Below are 22546 nucleotides of genomic sequence, written 5' to 3'. Positions count from 1 at the left end.
TACCGTTGAGGCTCCAGAAGGCTGGTTGGTCTTCCCAGCCTGGAGAACCCTGTCTTACCTCCACTCTCCAGCTGTGCTTTTCAGTAGGGGAAAAGTCGAATAGCCCTTACTTTTTCAGTCTCTTATCCTAACTTTGGAGGGACCTAGTAGGGCCTTTAAGGGATATCAGTTTCCTGGGTGCCACTCTCTAACACCTGGTTTAAGAGGGCGAGTCGCTTTTCTCCTGTCACCACCCTTCTGGCAGCTGAGGCACGGATGGGGAAGCTTACACATCACCTAAGCCTCAGCAAGACCATGGGAAACAGGACCTGACCTGCGGGGCTGCCTAGTCCTTGCCAGCTTCGAGCAGCGGGGTGGGGCTGCCGTAGGAGTAGCACGGCCTCCGGGTGGGCGGGGCTTCACCTGTGCTGCTGCTGCTGCTGCTGGGGCTGCTGGAGTCATCTTAGCCAGCACAGCCCTGCTGGAGCCCAGGACAGCACAGCCACGTCCATGGCCCGTGCTCCCCGCCACCGGCGCCTGGTCCTGCCGCTGCTGTGCCTGCTCTTCCAGGGCGCCACCGCCCTCCTCTTTGCGGTCTTTGTCCGCTACAACGGCGAAACCGACGCTGCCCTGTGGCACTGGAGCAACCACAGTAATGTGGACAACGAGTTTTACTTTCGCTACCCAAGTGAGTGCGGGTGAGGGCGTGGGAAGCATGAGACTCCAAGTCCCCGGGTGTGTAGGGAAAAGGCGTTTGAATGACGTGGGTACTCCTCTCGTCGAGATGACGGCCAGGGCTTTAAAGTAGCCCCCTTTCTCTAGTGTCCCTCTGTTCCAGGCAGTGCTGGGGATGGCATGTGACTCACGCTGAGGAGAGGTAAGGCTCAGTCAGGGTCACACAGTAAGGGGAGCTGGGGTTCCAATGCAGTTTGTAAGTAGGCCCAGTGTCAGCCACTGTCTCACCTTCTATTGGGGGCTAATTTGGCTTTGTCTAGGCGTCCAGCTTGACCACAGGAAAAAGAATACTGCTAGGACTCCCAGCTAGGTTGCTAGGGAAGGTGATGGAGAAGTTAGGTGTGAAACTCCCCCATGTGCGGGCATCTAAGATTGGGTTCAGCCCTCGTGTTCAAGGGTCTGAGAGTCAAGGCCAGCATGAGGAGGGCTGGGGGCCTGGGGGAGTGCTTGGCAGGGCACAATTTAAGGTGGCTGTGGTGTGCCCATTACCATGCACGGATGGATGGATAGGACTTGCACACTACAGACTCCTTGACTATTGACCATTTACCTCCTGACAAGGCTCTGGATGGGGAGGCAAGCCCCAGATGAAAACCGCGCGTCTCCCTCAAGGTTGTAACTGAGGCACTGGACATCTGAGACCAAGCATACCGTCCCTCCCACTAATGCCCTGGTCAACCTCTTCTAATCCCAGTTCCCCACCCAAGGAACAGGAAGAAGCTAGGTGTGGTGGCTCATTCCTATAATCTCAGGTGCGTGAGGCAGGAGGATCTGGAGTTCAAAGCCAGCCTTGGCTACACAGTGAGTTCGAGACTATCTTGAGCTACACAAAACCCTGTCTCAAACCAACAAACAAATAAACAGAAACAGACTCCAAAAAGGAATAAGGGGAAAAAAAAAGTCTCAGTTTGAAGGACATACAAATAAAACAACAAGACGATTAGCACCCACTCTCTACAACTGAGCTGGTGGCACGCTGTCACCACCTCACCCTGTCCTGGTCCCAGCACTGGGGACATAGCGGGCTGAGGGAGATTTTGGACTGTGGCAGGAAACATCTGACCCCCAACCAACCACAGGACCCCCTTCCTTCGCCACAGCTATAGCAGAAGGCAGTGCTCAGGCCACGGAAGCTAGGGTCAAAACCAAAGCCCTAAAGCTGGCCATAGGCTACTGGCCATTAACAGTCCATAGAGGCTGGGAGCTGAGAGGAGCTGAGGCAGAGAAGTGAAGGCGGTGAGCTTCAGTTCCCTGTCTAAGTGGGTCAGGAACAGCCGCTCTTAGGGCTCCAACCTTGCCGGTTAGTTCCAAAGCCTGCAACCCTGCCTCTTACAGCTGGGGCAGTGCTGGGCTCTTCTTCCCAAGAGGGCAGGGTAGCAAGGACCAAGGCTGAAATACTGCCTCCCTACCCTGGTGTCCTATCTCTGTGGACTCTGACCCTGCTGTTTGGGGAAAGCTAGGCAGGAGGGAGACGTGAGGTTCCTAAAGTCTGGGGCTTTGATGAGCCGGGTCCTCTCACCTGTTCCTGTGTCCAGAGGAAAGGGTCAAGGCCAGAGGGCTGGTGAAAAAAAACCACCCTTTGATCCGGAAGATGAAAGAGGTTTATGGTGAGTAGTGACTGGCCAAGGCCGCAGGCACGGTTGCCGTAAGGGGGTTGTCTGTCGATGGTGACTATCTACCCCGGATAGATAAGACAGGATGGGCCCTCGGATTCTTGGTCCACCTCTCTAGATCAGGCGTAGGGCGAGAGCCAGGAAGGTCACTCACCTACCCAGGGTCACATGGCAGGTTACAAAAAAACAAAACAAAACAAAAGTGGGGCTAGAACCAGGCCTCCTGGCTCCCCTTCTAGAAGCTTCCTCACATTATCCAGGCTTTCTCACAGTGTAACCCAGGTTAGTCTCACACCTACCATCTTCCTGCCTCAGTTTCCCAAGTACTGGGCAACACAGGTGTGAACCACCGTGCCCGCCCACAAAGCCTCTTATTTTACAAAGCAAGTGATGTAAAGTAGAAGAGGGGAAAGAGCCACAGAGCAGCACAATGAGAGAAAGGGTTCTGGAAAAAATAAATAAATAAAGGAGTCCTCTGCAGAGGCCTGACTCGGAGTGGGGACTTGTCCTACAGAGAACCAGAGAGGAGGCTGGACTGAGGCCTGCCATGGGAGGGTTCGGCCTGTCCCCCGGAAGCTGGGGTGGGTGGCAGCTCTCACTCCCCTCCTCCCCATGACTTATATCCTCCCTTTCAGAGGAAGTACCTGAGGTTTAGAGAAGTCTCAGGTCATGTGTCCCAGGTCACAGGGTCAGCCACATTGGATGCCAAAATGGCAGCCCTAACCATGGGCTTGCCCAAATCGTGCCCTGTCAGGGGGAAGCTGGAGAGGGAAGGAAGGCAGTGGTGGCCCCCAGAGGCCTTTGTTTGTTCGTTTGTCCTGTCCTTTGTTTTTTTCCCTGAGACAGGGTGTCATATAGTTCAGGGTGGCCTCAAACTCATTATGTAGTCAAGTCTGGCCTTGACCTTCTCATCCTCCTGCCTCTACCTCTTGCATGGCGGAATTACAAGTGTGTGCCGCCATGCCTGGCTGGGATTGAGTTTTCAGTGCAAACAGGAGCATTTCAAACAAGCTCAGAGCAGTTGGGAGACGTTGCTGCATGAGTGGCCTTTGAGGCGCGCCCCCCGGCCCTCGCTGGTTTCTTGCTGACCTTGAACAAGAACGGAAAGAGTGCCTCTTCCTTGTTCGAACGAGGCAGAAAGGCAGCCGGAGATGCCTGAAGGACCGTAGGCTATCCCCATGCGGCATTGCCCTCCTTTAATCCCAGCACTTGGGAGGCAGAGGCAGAGCTCAGCCTGGTCTGCAGTGCGAGTTCCAGGACAGCCCCAACTACATAGTGAGACCCTGTCTCAAAACAAACAACAAAGCAAAACTGCAGGGTCCACCTGAGTTCTAAGTGCGCCTCTCCTCTCTGTTGTGCATATGGGGATGGAAGCCAGAGGCCTCTCCTGACCCCAACTTGTGGAGCCCCCAAAGAACGAAAACTTTTTAGCTTCTCCCTGGGCTCCTATTTGTACCCCAAAGTTCAGTAGTAGCTTTCAGCTTGCTGTGCCTCTAGAGGGAGCTCAAACAACACAAAACATGGGCTAGAATCTGCCTCTTCCTATGAGAAAGTCAAAGTCAGCCACGGTAAAAATGTCTGCAAGTTGAATATCGTTATGGAAATCCTTAGAGCCAGAAGTGTTTTGGTTTGGGGCGTATTTACGTACATGTAACGAAATATCTTCAGGATGGAACTCATGTCTAGACAAGCAACCCACAGGTCTCCCACGCGCCGTTATGACTACAAACAGCCTGAAGGTGATTGCGTGCAGCGCGTTGAAGTGAGCCTGTGTTTTGAGTAAAGCCCATCAGATGAGGCCCTGGGTGGGTATAGAATTGTCCACTCCGGTATCACACTGATGCTTGAAAACTTTCTGCTTCTGGAGCAAGCTGAGGTTGCCAGTGTGGATAGGGAACTTGCAGAAGGAAAGACAAGCAGAGAAACCAAGTGCGACATCTGAAGTGAGAGTCTCGGGAGTGTAGATGCTGAACACCTGAAACTTTACGACAGCTCTGAGCTCCCAAGTGGCCAAGGAAAAAGGTCCGTATGAAAGAGTTCGGCAGTAGCTTCCCCCGGGCAGGCTCTGATTCTCCACCCATCTGACTCCACCCGTGAGAGCAGGAACTGACTTCCTGGGTGGCAGCTGTACTCCAGGAGCCCTGTCCGCAGATGTTTGGCACATCTGTTGCTTGCAGGTGGGAGACAGACATCTCAAGGGAAGTGACATTCCTCAGGCCTAGAGAAGAGAAAGTTCTCATGTGGAACATGAAAGGAGAATGAAAGTGTGGTGCTCCAATGAAAATGTGGTGCTCCAATGAAAGTGTGGTGCTCCAATGAAAATGTGGTGCTCCAATGAAAGTGTGGTGCTCCAATGAAAGTGTGGTGCTCCAATGAAAGTGTGGTACTCCAATGAAAGTGTGCTGCTCCAATGAAAGTGTGCTGCTCCTATGAAAGTGTGGTACTCCTTGTCCCCAGATATTTACAGGGAAGGGCAGTCTTACAAGCTTTCTACTGGTGGATTTTGTGTTTGGTTGTTCATATTTGTTTTGTTTTGTCTGTCTGTTTGAGACAGTCTCATTATGTATCCATGGCTGTCCTGAAACAAACTATGTAGAACAGGCTGAGCCTTGAACTCACAGAGATCTGCCTGCCTCTGCCTCCCTGAGTGCCGAGATTACAGGTGTGCTCCACCACCGCCCAGCTTATTCTTGAGTTTTTGGAGACAGGTTCTTACTCTCTTGGCTGGCCTTGAACTCAGGGCGCTCCTTCTTTGGTACCTCTCCAGTGCACAGGCACCGGGCATCAATGCAAACCATCCACCTTGTTTGAAGAAGGAACTCTCCTGTTTCTTTGGCTGTGCTGCTGCTGCAGGCCAGCTGGATTGAGCTTCTAAGCAATTCTCTCGTCTCCTCCTCCACCTCCCTGAGGAGTGCCGGCCTTATAGATTTAACTACCGTATCAGGCCTTTTACGTGGGTTCTGTGACCATCAGGCTGGCGTGTGTGGCTAACGCTTTTGCTTTCTATCCATCTCCCAATGGTCCTATATAACTAATTACTCAACAAATAATTTGCTTAAATCTTATTTTCAAAATAACTATATTATTCATACTGGCGTTTTATGCAGAAAGCAAACAGGAAAGGTCTCAGGTCTTCCAGTCTATAGGCCCCACTGCTACTCTCCATAGTTCAAGTAAAACTGTCCACACGTGGTCCCCACACTGTGAGCTCAGCACTTGAGCATTTGAGGCAGGAGGCCCAGCATCTGACTCTGTCTCAACAGAGCAAGTATGATGTTAACATAAAAAAATTCAGTGTGTAGGTGAGAGGCAAACGGAAAGGCAGTCCTTTCTGTTAGCATCTAGCAGCCCTGCTAGCCTGCCTATAGGTTGCTTAGCAACCTCTGATGTCATCACTTGCGGTGGCCAGATGTGCACTAGATATTTAAAAAAGACTCTCTCTCTCTCTCTCTCTCTCTCTCTCTCTCTCTCTCTCTCTCTCTCTCTCTCTCTCTCACACACACACAGTCTCTTTGGCTTTCTCTCTGTCCCCCTGGGGTACCCCTCCTTTTTTCTCTCCCCACACTTCTACAATAAACTTCTCCATATCAGATCTATTGTGCCTCTTTCTGTTATATTTTAATGATTACACCCTCTCCTGAAGGCACCAAATGACACGCAGGTCATTGCAGGGGGGGGCCACTGCACTGAGCTGTACAGCACCAGCAGTCTTGCCCCAGCCCTTCAGTTCCTTTGGAGGGGGTTGTTAATCCCTGTTAACAATTCAAAGCCATTTCCTTAATTATTTTTCTTTTAAAATCTCAAAACAGGTGGGTGTAGACTTTGAAAGAAGAGAGATGGAAGTCTGATGAGACATTCTGGGGCTGGGGGATGGCTCCGTAGGTAAAGTGCTTGCTGAGTTCAGGTCCTCAGCACCCGAGTGGAAGTCAGGCATAGCAAGGCTCATTCATGACCTCAGAACTGAGAGCGGAGAGGGACAGACCCAGGGCTAGCTGGCTGTCCCCTCTGGTCATGTTGGTGAGGTCCAGGTTCACCGAGGGAGCCTGTGTATAAGACGGAGCGTGGTGAAGGAAAACACACCTACCTCTATCTATACGCACACATGTACCCGTGTGCGCGCACACACAAACACACGAGAACGTGCACACAATGCATGGGAGGGAGAGAGGGAAGGTAGAAATCACCCAACGTCTACCTCTGCCCTCTTACACACATACACACCTGTGCACACACTGTACGCAGAGGGAGACCGGGGCGGGGTGGGGGTGGGGTGCGGAGGGGGGCGGGGTGGGACTTTCCAGAAGAAGGGCAGAGAACCTTGTGCGTAGAGGAGACAGGGGTGTGGCGGAAGAGAGAACTGGCTTAACTTCGTACTCAGGTGAGCAGATGTGTCAGGTAGAAGGTGAGCCGATGCAACAGCAAGAAACCCTAGTTCCTCTTTTGGGGGGGGGTGGGGGGTGGAGGGGGGGGAGAACACAGCAAGGTTGGCCTGGGCCTGCTGCACCACTCTGGGTGTTTTGTTCCATCCGCTCAGGGGTGGGAGGCCTGGGGAATTCTACAAGCAAGGTACTGCTTCAAGGCAGTCCTGGCTAGGGGGAGCCGGATGCTTGGTGGGCGTGACCAGATCACACCTCCCTCCTCTGCCTCCCCTGTCCCTGCCCTGCTCCCCTACAGGCTTCCAGGATGTGCACGCCATGATCTTCGTGGGCTTTGGCTTCCTCATGGTCTTCCTGCAGCGCTACGGCTACAGCAGCGTGGGCTTTACCTTCCTCGTGGCCGCCTTCACCCTGCAGTGGGCCACACTGGTCCAGGGCTTCCTCCACTCGTTCCATGGTGGCCACATCCACGTCGGTGTGGAGAGGTGGGCAGTAGTAAACTCCTGTCTCCCCCAAAGACCCTACTCTCCGAAGGGTACCAGCTCAAGCCCTGACCCCTGCTTTGCCCCATAACCACCTTCTCCAGGCCGCTGTCTGTCCTCACTGTCTGACCTGTGTGCCCGCCACACTCACATACTCTCCAATCAGGGCCTCTGAAGCCAGTGAACGGCTCCTCCTGCCTGCTGCATCTTCAACCTAGTGTGTTTAGCCATCACTTCACGGGGCTTCCTCCCTCTTCTCCAAGGGTGGGTGGCACTCATCTGATACCCAGGGAGAGGTACCCTAGGGCTAGCTCTCCTCACCTTACCCTGAGTGCCCCCCCACCGCACCCCTCTGCTTGATGGGGCCCCGGGAGCCATTTTGGAACCCCTTTCCTGTCCTTCCGCTCCTCCTACCCTGCAGCTTGATCAATGCTGACTTTTGTGCGGGCGCTGTGCTCATCTCCTTCGGGGCTGTTCTGGGCAAGATTGGGCCAGCCCAGCTGCTGCTAATGGCCTTATTGGAGGCAGTGCTGTTTAGTGTCAACGAGTTTATATTACTCAGTCTCCTGGAGGTAAGTCTGGCCAGGCTAGGAGTGAGGCCTGGGTGTCGGTCCAGCTCTGAGATGGGGGTGGGGTGGGGGTGGGGCAGGGCGGGGGCTGCCTCACCACCTCTATCCTTCTCCCCAGGTGAGAGATGCTGGAGGGTCCATGACCATACACACATTTGGGGCCTACTTCGGGCTGTTCCTTTCACGGGTCCTCTACAAGTCCCAGCTGGAGAAGAGCAAGCAACTCCAGAGCTCTGTCTACCACTCTGACCTCTTTGCCATGATTGGTAAGGCCTGCTGATGTGAAGTGGCACTGAGCTTTACCTTAGGAAGTTCTCCTGGCACTGCCAGCCATCCTTAGGGGCCTGAGGGGCCTGAGATCCACGCTCATCATGGCCCCTAACTTATGACTCAGTGTTGGGGTGCATATGCCCATACCAGGCCCTGGGGCCTTTCCAAATCCATCTCAGTCCTATTTGAAACCTTCCTGGGCTACGCAGTTCACGTGTGTGGAGCCAGGCCTCCTCGCCCTGCACAGTCCCTAATCATCTTCCTGTGCCCCGGCTAGCTCTGGCCACTATGCTTGAGTTGACTTCCTTAGCCTAAGGACCAACCCCCACCCCCTGCAACCAGCCCTCCCCCAAAAAAGTCCTGTCAGACAAAGAAGCCAGGGCCCTGGATCACCCCAGGCAACAGTAGGGCCTGTTTCCTCCAGGTTCCCACCTCTGCTGTCCTCTGTCCTCTCTACCCTCACGGCCTGCCATCTGGAGCCCCGTGCTTCTTACGGGGTGTTGAATAGGACCTTTAGTCCCCACTCTTGCCTAAGCAAGGCTGGATGGATGGCTTGATTTTTCTTACCTACTTTAGGCTCACTGCGAAACAACTGACCCCCTCCTTGGCCGTAGCAGCCCCTCCTGTATGACGTCTCTAGGTGGGGGGAGGGAGGGGGAAGCCTGAGAATGGGGCACAGCACACTGAGAAGGCCCTCGTCTTGAGGCAGCATTAGGACTTGAAACCAAAGCGAAGGGTACAGGTTACACACACAGGCTCTTGCCCACTCTACAAAGTCCTAGTCTCTCCTTTCCCCTCTGAGATTAGTTGGTAAGACTTAAAGCAAGGCCTGGTGGTGGTGGCGTGCGCCTTTAATTTCATCATTAGGGAGGCAGAGGCAGCTGGATCTCTGAGTTCAAGGCCAGCCGGGTCTACAGAGTGAGTTCCAGGACAGCCAGGGCTACACAGAAAAACCCTGTCTCAAAAAACCAAAAAAACAAAAACAAAAACAAAAACAAAACCAAAAAACAAAAAACAAAAAATGAACACACACACACACACACACACACACACACACACACACACACACACACACACACACTTGAAATAGGGATCTGCTTTTTGCCCTAGTGCCGAGCAGGTGCCCCGTCCCCAGCCCAGGTTTGGTGAACAGGCTCCTGAGGTCTATAGGGACACCTTCTCCAGGATGTAGTTGAATTGCTACAGCGCCCACCACCCCCACGGTATATCAGTGCCCACATCTGCTGTCCTATAACAGCCTCTCCCCTTCCCGCAACCCCCCTGCACCTCCTCGCACCCCTTCCCCGCACCCCCAGACAGGGTCTCTCTGGACTTGCTTTGTAGACCTGTCTGGCCTGGAACTCACAGCGATCCACCTGCCTCTGCCTCCCGAGTACTGGGATTAAAAGCGTGCGCCCCCGCCCCCTTCTTGAGCAGTCAGGCCGGGATTAAAGGCGTGCGCCCCCCGCCCCCTTCTTGAGCAGTCAGGCCTGCTGAGCCCTGACGCAAGCATTTATAGGCATCATAGACTCTCACCACAGGAAGACACTGTTTTATCAGTTCCAGGGACTGGTGAGGAAGCAGATCAGTAAGACCCCAATCTGCAGTGCAGCGCCCCCTGGTGACAGATGCTCACTTCGGCTACCCACTGTTTAGGGACCATCTTCCTGTGGATTTTCTGGCCCAGCTTCAACTCTGCGCCCACGGCGCTGGGGGACGGGCAGCATCGGACCGCACTCAACACGTACTACTCGCTCACTGCAAGCACCCTCAGCACCTTCGCCCTGTCAGCCCTTGTCAGTGGGGACGGACGGCTAGACATGGTATGGGGAGACGTCTAAGAGCCTACATGGGGGTCCCCAGGGGCAAGCTCTGAACCTCCATCTGCAATCAGGGGAGTGGTGTCAGAGCAGGGCGGGAGAGAAAATTAAAGCTGGAGAGTTGGTGGCGAGACGACTGAAGGAAAGAAACAATAGACGCCACGGTTGTGAGTGGGGCTAGGATGGGTGTGATGACCTAATAAGATACTTTGCCCTTTTTTTTTTTTTGTCCCCTTAGGTCCACGTCCAAAATGCAGCACTGGCTGGAGGTGTTGTGGTCGGGACATCAAGTGAAATGATGCTGACACCCTTCGGGGCTCTGGCAGCTGGCTTCCTGGCTGGGACTGTCTCCACGTTGGGGTATAAGTTCTTTACGGTATGGTTGCTTCTCAGGACCTGGGTAAAACGTGAGAGGGAAGGAGCCTGGACCGGGGACACAGGCTTCCCAGCCCTTCTGCGACTTCCCCACCAGGTCCTGGGTAGGGATAGGTGGATTCCCGAGCTTGTTATCTATCCTGTCTTCCAGCCTGTCCTTGAATCCAGATTCAAAATGCAAGACACGTGTGGTGTCCACAACCTCCACGGAATGCCAGGCATACTGGGGGGTATCCTGGGAGTCCTGGTGGCTGCGCTGGCCACCCATGAAGTTTACGGAGATGGGTGAGTCCTCCCTAAGCCACCCCCTTCTCCTCTGGGAGCCAAAGGGGAAAAAAAAGGTCCCTCATCTGTTCTCATCCATCCATCCATCCATCCATCCATCCATCCATCCATTTGGCCACTCACCCAACCATCTGGTGAGAGCGGAGGACCTGCCCAGGCCTGGCCTCTCGGTGGTCAGTGCCGCGGATGGTCACTAAGAAAACAATTTTAAGAGCGTCAAGCGTTCTTTCAGGACCAGTAAAAGATAGTGACCTTTGGGATCTATGGGTCACACTGTGAGCTAGGAGTAGAGCAGGCAAAAGGGACCTTGGATTGGGTTCTGAAAGGTACGTGCGTGGGGTTGGCTGGCTTAGGAGAGGAGGCTGCTTGAGGTGAAGTCTGGCTGAGCAAAGACTCAGCTGAGAGACACGGGGGATCCCTGGACAGCCTCTCTGACTGCCCATGGGCTGAGTGCCACAGTGACCAACCCTGGCTCTGGCCGTTCCTTACCCATCTTTCCCTGTCTGGTCTCCCGTCAGCCTGCAGAATGTATTTCCACTCATGGCCGAGGGCCAGCGCAGCGCCACGTCTCAGGCCATGTATCAGCTCTTCGGAATGTTTGTCACACTGGTGCTTGCCTCTGTGGGTGGCAGCCTTGGAGGTGAGTGGCTTTAGCTGGGCAGGGTGTCAGGTGAGAGCTCCGAGGAAGGGCCCAGGAGGAGGGGCAAAGGGTACCGTGTCTTTCATGCAGGCTCACTTCTGCCACGGTCCTTTCAGAACACCTGTCTGTGCCAGCGAGGTGGGCAGCACGACCTCTAAGTGGGGAGGTCTGGTGTGAGACTGCGCCCTCCCCATGGAAGGAAGGGTTATGTGCTGACTTTCTTGTGCTGCTCTCTTGTGCCACTAGAGGGCACTCCAACCCCAGCTGCCAGTTCAGCCACCACCTCTGGGCAGTAGCAAACTTAGATCATCCTGGACAGGACCACAAAGCCTTCTGCAGAAGCTATCTGCTTACCCGGCCCTTGGTGGGGCAGCCCCTCCTGATATCTGGCTTTAAGAACAAAACCTGATGCTGTAACACCGCCGTCCCCCCTCAACATTCTCCTGAAAATTTTATTCTCTACGGTTGGTCTAGTTCCCCAGGTCATGTTTTACGCAGTAAAGATCCCCTGGGTCCCTCCACTGTGGGAGTCCACAAAATGATCAGCAATTAGCCAGGCACACCTTTAATCGCTTTTAATCCCAGTATTCGGGAGACAGAGGCAGGCCAATCATTGTGAGTTCGAGGCCAGCCTGGTCTACAAAGTGAGTCTAGGACAGCCAAGGTTACACAGAGAAGCCCTGTCTCGGAAAAACAAACAAACAAACACGCAAACAAATAAACAAGACCAGGAACTATGCTTTGCGATAGAATCATAATAAGGCTTCAAACAGCTTTTGCCAGCTGGTTTCTTTGTGGGTCACTTGGGGTGGAGCCTCCTTGCAGGGCAGAAAGGTGACACTCCAACAGCCCTTGGCATAGGCTTGGGTCGGTGTTGGCCTCAAGCTTACCTAACCTGTGGTCCTAGGTAGCAACCTCCTGCCTGGGTAGGGACAGAGGAAACTTACACATTTTTCCCGATGGCCACCAGGGCTGCTGCTGAGGCTGCCCTTTCTGGACTCCCCTCCAGACTCCCAGTGCTTTGAGGACCGGATTTACTGGGAGGTATGGCTTCCTGACCCTCCCTCTCCGCTACCTTGCCTTACCTCTGGCCTACCACTTGCCTTCTCCCTTGTCTGTGGGCTCCTTCTCAGGCCTCCTGGAACTTTCCTTCTCCCCTCCCTGCCTTGCAGGTCCCCGGAGAAGAGGAGGCCGAGGTCCAGATGCCTCTGAGGGCCGAGGAGCCAGACACCCAGGCCTAACTACTGTCTGCGTGACCCTGTCTTCAAAAGAGATGAAGGCTCCCGCCAGGCGTGACACTGTCTTCTAGGAAGACATCGTCTTCTGCTAAGAGCTCTTCCTCTGCTCACTCTTGTTCCTGCTGAGCAAGGAAGTCCGGAGCCAGAAGGAGCCTGCCGCCCCTAGGCAGATCCCCATTAGCTTACACCTGTGGCTGCGAAATCCCAAAGCCAGCCCCAAGCCACTGATACCCGGTTCGGTTCCAGTAACACCTGGACCAGGCCCGCTCTGGGTGGTAAGCTGGGCGATAAATAGCACCATCACCTAGCCTGGTGGTGGTGGCGCACACCTTTAATCCCAGCACTCAGGAGGCAGAGGCAGGTGGGTGACTGTGAGTTCGAGGCCAGCCTGGTCTACAAAGTGAGTCCAGGACAGGCAAAGCTACACAGAGAAACCCTGTCTCGGAAAAAAAACAAAAAACAAAAAACAAAAAAACCACAAAAACAAAAACCACTTTCTGTTTGTGCCTCTTCCCTTTGACTCCTGAGGCCACAGTCTTGTGGCAATCAAAGGCCTTAGTGTTGACAAACCTTTCTCAGGTCCACAAAAGGCCAAAGCCCTGCATCCTATTGAGTATGCCCCAACTGGTTCCATCCTCTCCAGGGGAGGGCCATTATTATCCACAAAGTCGGTGTCTATTTTAGCCATCTGATGCTGCCCCCTTCCTGGTCCTTCCTTAACCGCTGCTGCCCTGACCCTCAGCTGGCGGCTCTCTACTGCTGAGCAGCGTACAAAGAGACTCAAGAAGGGCATGATAAGGAGTGGTCTGCCACTGAACCTTAGCCGCTGGAGGCAGTTGTCACCTGATGCCAGTTCACGGGAATGGTTCTGGGCCCGCGCATGAGAAAGGCAGCGGGGCTCCTGTTGCTCTGAATCGCTTGGCCACAAGAGGGCGCTCTAAAACCAGACAAAGATGCCAACTTCAAGCCTCACCCAGGTCCTTCTTGCTGCATCAACGTTGGTCCTCTGGCACTTGTGCTCTAAGCCGTCCAGAGCGCCACCACGTATACATGTTAGGTGATGCCAGCAACTTCATATCTAATCCTCCTCACAGAGACTTCATCCCTTCAGCAGGTGGGAGCCCCCTTCCCAACGAGGGAGGGACTGGGACCACCCCCTTCCTTCCCTCACTTGATCTGCCAGGGGGCTTCCTGGCCCTTCAGAGCTAGGAACCCAAAGAGGAAGTACACGTCTGGCCCCAGCTCTCAGAGAAAAGCAAAGCTGCCCAGTGTGTTCCGGGGCTCCCTGGTACAGCTGGAGGTGGCGGTGGGACAAGCTCTCTAGGGAGCTGTCCTATTGTTCCCCTCAGCCTTCTCCCCTCCGTAGTTCCTTGCCCATTGCTGCCTGGGTCAGGTGGCCTGGAGGATCCCAGGATGGAAGCAGAAGGCTCCCAGTCACTGGGGGGAAAAAAGGTGGCGCTGGGGGAGGGGGTCTTCCAAGACTGGGAGAAACCATCTCAATCCAGGAGGCTTCCTGGCCAAGGGACGTTTGAGCCGTTTTCCCCATACAGCAATTGCTCAGTCAGCTTCCAGTGGGCAAAAGACTGCTGGTCCCAGGATGGTCTGAGTTCTAAGCTCATCACTGCCACAAAACCCCTGTGTACACAATGACAAGGACTCCACCACCGGCCCAGCGCCCTGGTCCGATGCTTTAGCTTAAGCCTTTAAAACCACAACTTTGGGTTTTCTTCTGTCTCTCTCTCTCTCTCTCTCTCTCTCTCTCTCTCTCTCTCTCTCTCTCATTTTTTTTTTTTTTCAGACAGTTTCTCTGTGTAACAGCCCTGGCTGTGCTGGCCTCAAACTCACAGAGATCCACCTGCCTCTGCCTCCCGAGTGAGTGCTGGGGTTAAAAGCGTGCTCCACCGTGCCCTGCTACAACTTTGGTTTTTCACTGTGTATGTTTTCTTTCTCCTATTTGCTTTAAACACAGGGGCACATGGTGGGTCCTGCGCGAGTGTTCCTTCTCACCCGCTGTAGATTCATTCCAGTGAGGGTTTGAAAAGGCAGGAAAGTCCGGTCTCTCTGGAGCCCTTTCCTCTTGCCAGGAGCCCCAACCTCATCGTCACTGATCGACCTCGTGGTGGCCTATCTATTCAGGATGGGTCAACAGAGTGACAGTGAGGAAGTCAAGGGGGGGATGCCAAGGACAGGAGCATGTCATCCCTCAGGACAATGAGGCCTCTGCTTCTCAGGCCCAGCCCCTCTGATCAGTGTACTATCACTCTCAATGAAGGACAAGGGTACCCTCGCCTGCTCATGAACTCTGTCCAGCCCTAGTGCCTGAGCCTTGGGAACAAGGATGGATCCTCACCTCCTGCCTGCTTCTGGAAACTGGATTGAGGCGTTGCAGAGAGTCCCTCATTGAGGAACGCCCCTATTCTGGCTTGGCACACTCTGTGTGCACTCACAGCAAGGACATGTCCAAGGACACCAAGAAGGAGGCCTGGACCTTAGGGTGCTCTAGCAGCTGCCCTCTTTGGTGTCCGGTGGGAAGCTACCTGGCCCGCAGGGACCTGGGACAGGCCCGTCGAATTGGAATTCGCGTCACGGCGCGGGGCGCTCCTTGGAAGAATTAGACACGGCGCGGCATCCGAGGTGCGGCCCCGGTGGCCGCCGTCGCCCTCCCTCCCCCGGCGGCTTTGTCTGGCGCGCTGCGCCCACCGCCCGGCGCCCCCTTGCGCAGCCAACAAAGCGGGCTACTGTCCCCGGGCCGTATGCAAATGCTCCAGGCGGCCAGCGCCCCGCCGCCGGCTTCCAGCTTGAAAGGGTCGGCCGGGCAGGGGGCGGCCGCGTTCCCGGGATAGAGCACCATTGTCTGTGCGGTCCTTGGCGAGGGGACCTGCACCGGCTTCGGGAGCTTCGTCTTTGGGGGGTCAAATCGAATAGGCTCGCAATGCCCCTCCTCCCCGACCCCCCACGCAAGCCTCCGTGGGCAGCTCAGACGTCTGAGCCACAGTGGCTGGGGTTCAAACCAGCAGCCATCGGTTCTCATTGCTAGCCCCACTTAACCCACCTCTGCCCTCCTTTCCCACACATCACGTTGGTCCAAGGGGAGTCTGGGGCCAGTTCTCTTTCCGTACTCAAGGTGAGCTCAAAGCACAGCAAGTTACAAGGCTAGACGCCCCGTTGGAGCTTCTGTGATAGGGGAGCCCCCCCCCCCCCCGAAATGCTCAGGCCGAAATGCTCAGGCCCTTTAGCCGGCCTTTTTTTTTTTTTTTTTTTTTTTTTTTGCTGGAGGACCGATCAGCTAAGGCAAAATTTAGATAAACTCCAGTGACACTGGAGGTGGGAGAAGGGAGCCTGCAGCCCTCCACCCAAGGCCAAGAGGGATATTCAGCCCAGGGGACATCCTTAGTGAGCAGCTAGAACGCACCGCATTGGGCGGTATAGCCCCTACCTACCTCCCGGGCTGCAGACTCAGGCTCAAGATTGCTGATGCAGGCAGGGCCAGAGTCCACCTTTCTTTTAAAAAGCTCCTACCAAAGACTTACTCAGGTGAGAGCCACTGAGCTAAGGGGCAATTTGGAGAGAGTCCTCGGCTTCTCAAGTATAAACACTTCAAGATATGTTAATAGCATCAGGCAGAGTTAATCAGAATAACCCCAACGTGAAAAGTGTCCCAGGTGTGTCGGCTTGTACCTTTGATCCCAGCATTTGGGAGGTAGAGGCAGGTGGATCTCTGTGAGTTCGGGGACAGCCTGGTCTTCATAGTGAGTTTTGGGTAACACCCCACCCCAAAAAAAAGAGAGAAAGAAAGGAAAGAAGAAAGGAAGGAAGAAAAGTGTGTCAGGTGTGGTGGCAGATAACTGCAATCTCAGCACTTGAGGTGTTGAGGCTAGGCCAGTCTAGACAACAAAGCATGTTTCAGGGCAATGTGGGATTCTATCAAATGAAAAAGAGGAGCATCTGGGATTTCTACAGCACTGAGTAGACAAGCCCTGGTCCCTACTGAGGAGAGAGGGAGAAGGTGCTGGTCTCCCAGGAAATCTGGGGGTGGGGGTGGGGGAAGCATCCTCAGTTACTACTGGACTCAGACTGTTCCTTCCTACACTGCCTGTTTCTGGGGTAGCATTTCCGGCACTCCAGAATGGGTGGAAAGTTGGCCAGGGGACCAGGGGTAGAGGCTGTAGCATTTCCCGGTGTCAGTGAGTGGGGCAGGCAGAGAGCTGCACTCTAGTGCCTTGGAAAACCAGTCCCCCTGTACAGATCTCTGGCCAAACTCAACCTGCTCCAAAGTTAGCCCAGTGGAGGCTGCTCTGAGGCCCCTCAGCAGCTACCTCTGGAAGAAGCTCAAAAGCACAGAGGAAAAGGTCCCCCAGGGACCTGACAGACAGGTGCTTCCCAGAGGCCCCATGGTGCACACAGCCCCAGAGGAACTACCAGGTGGTTTCTAAGGCCCCTTGCCCTGCAGCCTCCCCCCCCCACCCCCCCAGTCTGCAGTTCCAGGGCTTTCTGGGCAGGACCCAAGGAGGCCCCTCTTGGCGCTGAGGCTGAGGGGAAACAGCCTTTGTTGTGCAGCTCCCCCTTGGACCCTGAAGTTTCACTTTCCCACCCAGCTTTGCCTAGAGAAGCGCACCCTCCCCAGCCCGGCCTCAGCACCCCCTCCTTCCCTGCTCAGCACCATCCATCTCCGTCTCCCCAGAGCAAGGAATGTGGCTCAGGACACTGCGGGATTTGTTCCCAATTCCCCTTCTAGTTCATTTCACCCGAGCTTTTTACAAACTGTGGCCTCCGTCCCGTGGCCGCCGCTGTCTGGGTTTTGGTTCTAAAGGAGCAGACAGAGGCCCCTCCTCCCCACAATTCCTCAAGCTTTGCTTTGCCCCCAACACCACAGAGGAGGCTGCATCAGGGCAGGTCAGGGAACCCTGGGGGTGGGGGCAGGGTGCCTCAGACCTCAGCCCTACGCAGACACCCAGCACTATGGTGATGTCTGCCTATGTTATGACCCAGGCTATGTCCTGTCCTTTCTGTTCACACTAACCCAAGCCCAGCGCTTCCTTCGGCAGCCACGGGCCTCAGCGGTGCTGAAGCAGCCCACTGCTAGTGTACCACCTGTTACCCTATTGGCCAGGGGCTGAGCACGGGGCACTGCCCACCTGGTGTCCTACGCCTGCTCTTTCCAGGATTGCCCAGGGCCTCCTTCAGGCCTTGCTAGCTGAAGGTTGGCAGGTACAGTCTTAGAAAGCATTTAAGCACTTTCCTTAGAAGTGGAAGGGACAAGCTGTATTTCCAGAAGCCTCTCCCAACCCTCATCCCAGGAAGGGGGTCCGCAGAGGTCAGTGTGTGGATCTTTCTTCCCTAGGATAGCCAGGGGGTGAGCGCGCTGTACATGGAGACTCTGATTTAGAGGGGCCTTGGGTGTGTATCCTAATGTCCCCCACTGATCTTGGCGACTCTAACGCTCTGTGCTACCTACTCTGGAGTCCTCATGCTGGCTTTCTTCCCTGGGAGACACATGTTTGTATTTCAACAGTGGATTTTCAGCCCCTGGCCTAGGAAACTATCTCAGATTGTAATGGACTTGGTGACACCCCGACAGCTGCCTGTTACCTGATGACCACCAAGCCCCCACGATGCGGCTGGAGGAGGTGTGTAGAAAGGAGACTTCCAAGGGGCCATCCTTCCTGTCCCCAAAATGCAGGAGGCCTGCCTGCTCTGCACTCCTCCTCCTGTGCATTTGCACATCCCCTTCACCTTCATGCGAAGTGGCTTGCACTGCTGCACTGCTGCACTGTGCTGGGCCAGGACTCACTGCCGACAGACAGTGGCTTTTCCTGCAGGGCCTTCCTTGACCTCCAGCCTCTGGCTAGCGCGGGAAAGAGTAGTGGAGCCCTCTGGCTTGAGTGATGGGGCAGAGAGGCTGCCTGCCCTCAGCTGGAACCCAAGGGCGTGGGAGAGGCCTGCTACACAGGGCTGAGCCCTTGCGGGGGGCGGGGGGGGGGCGGGGGTCTCTGGAAGCTCCCAGTGGGCCTGTCTGGGTTTCCCTGAGGGACCCCTAGGCCTCTGCACCTCTTTGCCCCGCCCCCCCCACCCCCACCCCCCACTTCCCTGAGGAGCTTCAGGGCAGTGCAGGGGAGCCTGCCCACACCTGCTCGCCCCAATCTTCTGGCCAACTGAACATAACTAGAGGATCTTGATTTCTTGCAGCTTTGAGGAGAGGATCCACCCGAGGGCCTCCGTCTCCTTCCAACCCAGGGAAAAAAAGTCCTGAAAACAAACTCCTGCAAGAATCTTCAAGGAGGAACGACCTGTTAGAAGGCCTTTAATCCTATAATCCCTGTCAAATGGGCCTTGAGACGCTAATGACTTTCGTAATTATTCCCTCCTATTTTCCCATAGCCATGAGGGCTTCTCTCTGAGGACTTTTGAGCAGAGAAAAAATTCTGAGTGGAGTGTGTGGAATGAATGGTTCCCCCCACCCCACCCCCTACCACATCAGCTCTGAGGCTCCAAGTGGCTGGAGAGTGGGGGGAAGGGCCAGGAATGCCCCAGCTGGGGTGTTAGGCTTCTCATGGCTGACAACCCGGGGTATAAGGCACAGTGGCGGTGGCGGGGGTTTAGGACAATGAGGCAGTTGGGGTCTGCTCAAGAGAGCCAGGTGTGGGACCGGGGTTCCCTCAACGTGAATGGCCCATTATCCTATCAGAGGACAGGAGTTGAGGGTCTTTTTGTGTCCTTCCTCCCTATAATCACCCTGGGAGGAGGTGATGGTGAGGAGTGTCTTTAATGCTTCCTTAGAGAACAGCCCGCTATTCAGGCCTTTGGCCTTTCTTGTTTCCAGCAACCTAGGATTCAGGGGTCTCTTTAAGTGGGGGCTGAAGAGCAGCAGACATGGCCAAGATCTTGGCTTAGCCACACCCCCCCCCCTTCAGTGTGGCCTTCTTTGGAAGACAGAACACTTTCCCAGCTACCTACCAACTTAACCTGGGCACCCAGGGGCCTCCTCTCACCTTTTCAGTCATAGTTCCTAATGGGGTGGCATGGGGTGGGGGTGGGGGTCAGCTCTACCTGGGAGCTGACGCTTGACTCTAGCCTTGGTCTGCTTTAAAGCAACACTCTCCTAACAACCTCCCTGTGGTGGGATAAGGCAGCAGCCCTGCCTTCTAGAGCAACAGGGTGGAGGGCCTGAGCCTCCAAACACCAAGGAAGGCATTTACATCGCCTTTGTCCTGTTCCTTCACCCCAAATCGCTGCCCAGTCCCCTTCCTGAGATCACTTGGGCTTTGTTGTAATCACACCTCCATGAAAGGAGAGAGACCTAGGGATGTGCTTGGAAAGCAGAGGCAGGAAGAGGGGTACAAAGGCGGCTGTGGGCGCTAGCCAGCCGATAAGTGGGTACATGGAGGTACCCGCACTATTCTGGTTTTCTTGTGACTCACCAAAAGTTTCCTCAAGAAAAAGCTAGATAAAATCCAACTTCCCTTAGGTATCTCGCTTTAAACTACAGCTCTCCAGCCGGCCCTCCCCGGCCCTGCCCTCCTCTCCCCTGCACTGTTTTCATCTGGTGTTCACTGCCTGTGTCATTTTGATCATAAGTCAGAGGTCACGGGGTCTGGTGGCACAATCCTGTACAAGCCACTACCCACCCACCCCCACACCTGCCACTCTGGGGGATTAGGGAGGCCTGGCTGACCTGCTGACTGAAGGCTCTTGCAGAATTGCTTCTGAGCAGGGAAGGGGCTGCGAGTCCTTCACATTCTTGGCCTGTGGGCTCCATAAGCACTTGCCTGCCCCTGCCCCCTGCAAGCTGGAGGGCCCTTCTCCATGATTCTGTCTGGGCTGGGCCCCTAAGTGTCCCATTTTGCATCACTTCTCACTCTGTCAGGCATCCACAGCCAGGGTGTGGGGTGGGGGCGCTGGGTGTGAGGGTTGATGCCACAAGGCTTCTTTATTCTCTGCAAGAGTGATGGAGGGCAGATCCTGGCCTGGGTCAGCACGCTGTGTAGGGTTGCTCCTGCTTAATACTAATCATAAGAGCCACCATTTGTGTGAGTCCTCAGTTCCCGCCCTGCACCGGATCAAATGATTCACAGACATTAGCTTAGTTTGTTCTAGGAGCGCTGAGAAAAATGTACCGTTTCTGCTCCCATTTTTCAGGTGAGAAAGGTAAGGCGACCTCCCAGGGCGACTCTTTGTCTTCAGCTCAGCTGCGTAGACAGAGGAAGGGAAGACTGCGGTGTGTCTTGAATGGAGGTTCAGAAGTGGGGGGGGGTGGCACAGCAGCTTACTGTCCCTGTCCCGGGGCAGCAAGCTTCCTTCTACAAGGCTTACTCCCCGCTCCCCAGGTAGGGGCTCACACACCCCTCTATCTGTTGTCTGCCCCTTAGGCTGGTACTGGGTGCTTCTTCAGAGACTCGCCTGCCTGGGGAGAATCTGGGTGCCCACCCACAGTGCCTACTAGAGAGGTTGGCGTGGGGGCCGGGCCTGAAAACTCACAGGAAGATGTGGGAAGGTCTGTCATCAGGGCTGAGGCCTAGGACGAGGCAGGCGCAAGGTGATGAAGGGGGGAGGGGCGGGAAGAGAAAGGCTAGAAACACTCAGGTTCCTGCCTCTCCGCCCCCCCCCCAAAGCCAGAACAATAATGAGGTGTATTCCTCTTCTCTTCCTCCTCCTTTTTTTTTTTTTTTTGTAGGAGAGCAAGTGTAAGTTTATTAAGGAAAAGCGAGAACTGAGCACGGGAGGGGCTCTGAAAGAAGAGGCCCTTACTGGACCTCACTGGTTCCTTTCAAATCTGAGGGGTCTCTGTCTGACGCCCTGACCTTCACAGCTAAACTCTAACTTTCCTTTCAAAAAAAAGTTTTTATTTTTTGTGTACTTATCTTGAGTCAGGGTCTCACTATGTAGCCTTGGGTGGCCTGGAAATTCCTAGATAAACCAGACTGGTGTCCGACTCACAGAGCTCTGCCTGCCTCTGCTTCCTGAGTGCTGGGATTAAAGGTGTGCACAACCAACCCCAGACCACTTTCCTTAATCTTAAAAAACAAAAACAAAATGTATTTTAAATTAAACTGAAGCTGGAGTGTAGCTCACTGTTAGAACACTGGACTGCCATGCTTAAGACACAGGGTTCCATCCCCGGGACAAAAGAACAACAACAACAACAACAACAACAACAAAAACCATATATATTCCCGATTGATCAACATTTCACGTGGAGCAGATGAGAACACTATGCTCCCGATTCTCACAGAGCCCCCAGAGCTCCTGCTCACAGCCTCTTAGTTATAAAAGTAAGCGGTCACCCCATGATCAAGCTACCCACGTGTGACCTGGACACGTGGGAAGTGGTCACTAGTGCTCAACTCTCAGGCAGAGACCCCAGCAGGCAGAGAGAAGACTCCAGATGAGTCACCGGAGCAGCGGCGTCACAAGCTTGTTAGTGGGCAGGAGATGACGGCCCCATCTCCACCTCTGTGTGTGCAGAGGTCTTCAGGACTCAAGTGTCCTTTTGGTGTGTGGAACAGAGGGGGCATGGAGACTGGCTGAGGCGGACTCCCACAGCCGCGCTCTGCTCTCTCGGCACCGAGAAGAGGATTTGACTAGCTGTCCCTTCCTAGGAAGAAGGAAGGCTCGGAAAGGGGCCAGCCCTGGTCAGAAAGACCCCTGGTATCTACTTGGCTAGCGGGTTGGGCTGGGTTTGGGGTAGGGGGTCCTCTCAGTCTTGAATATGTGTTTGGGAGACTTGGATAAACCGATAAGGCTTAGAGCAATGCTGACACCGAGCACGCGCCCAGTCAATGCTGCAGGTACAAAGAACTCTCCCCTGTCTCACTACATACTTGGTGGGGACCTAGACTCCCGCACAGCCTTGCCTCCCATTGGGCTCCCATAGGCACAAGGTGTGTGTGTGTGGGGGATGCTCGAGTCTCTTCAAGTGGGGAAACAGACCCTCCTGACTGGCCCCTCGCTTCTGCACCTTCTCACTCACCTCTCTTGAAACGCCCCCCCCCCCCCCACTCATTACAGCCGGGGCCCTAGCTTACACCCTGCTAAAGGCAGCAAGCAATTAGATCGTTAGCACGTTAGCACCAGGGCCCCCAGCCCACCTGCTCCAGTCCGGTCACTTTGTTTCGACTCTAATCCCTTAATCTCCACGGCAGGCTGGCTCTGGGTTTTTGCCCTGCC

The 22546-nt window shown here is 54.7% G+C and overlaps 1 protein-coding gene across 1 annotated transcript; it reads left to right on the top strand.

The window, feature by feature from the left end:
• Positions 1–419: 419 nt before the first annotated feature.
• Positions 420–14288, top strand: RHBG (Rh family B glycoprotein). The gene is made up of 10 exons (XM_084769821.1): positions 420–667; positions 7002–7188; positions 7607–7757; positions 7873–8020; positions 9681–9847; positions 10083–10220; positions 10371–10504; positions 11023–11144; positions 12115–12188; positions 12317–14288. Exons 1-10 carry the CDS (start codon positions 490–492, stop codon positions 12383–12385), a joined length of 1368 nt encoding a protein of 455 aa, XP_084625947.1. The 5' UTR covers positions 420–489; the 3' UTR covers positions 12386–14288.
• The last annotated feature ends 8258 nt before the right edge of the window (positions 14289–22546 follow it).

The sequence above is a fragment of the Acomys minous genome, assembly GCF_964271855.1.
Source record: "Acomys minous genome assembly, chromosome: 19".
NCBI lineage: Eukaryota > Metazoa > Chordata > Mammalia > Rodentia > Muridae > Acomys > Acomys minous.
The sequence above is the reverse complement of the archived record's forward strand: the minus strand, read 5'-3'. Positions and strand labels throughout refer to the sequence as shown.

What these genes read in the sequence shown, in the direction of transcription:
- RHBG (XM_084769821.1), top strand. Translation starts at nt 490, where the DNA reads ATGGCCCGTGCTCCCCGCCACCGGCGCCTGGTCCTGCCGCTGCTGTGC. An exon ending in ATCCACGTCGGTGTGGAGAG is followed by an intron (nt 7,189 to 7,606) that starts GTGGGCAGTAGT and finishes CCTACCCTGCAG; the next exon opens with CTTGATCAATGCTGACTTTT. An exon ending in GGGACGGACGGCTAGACATG is followed by an intron (nt 9,848 to 10,082) that starts GTATGGGGAGAC and finishes TTGTCCCCTTAG; the next exon opens with GTCCACGTCCAAAATGCAGC.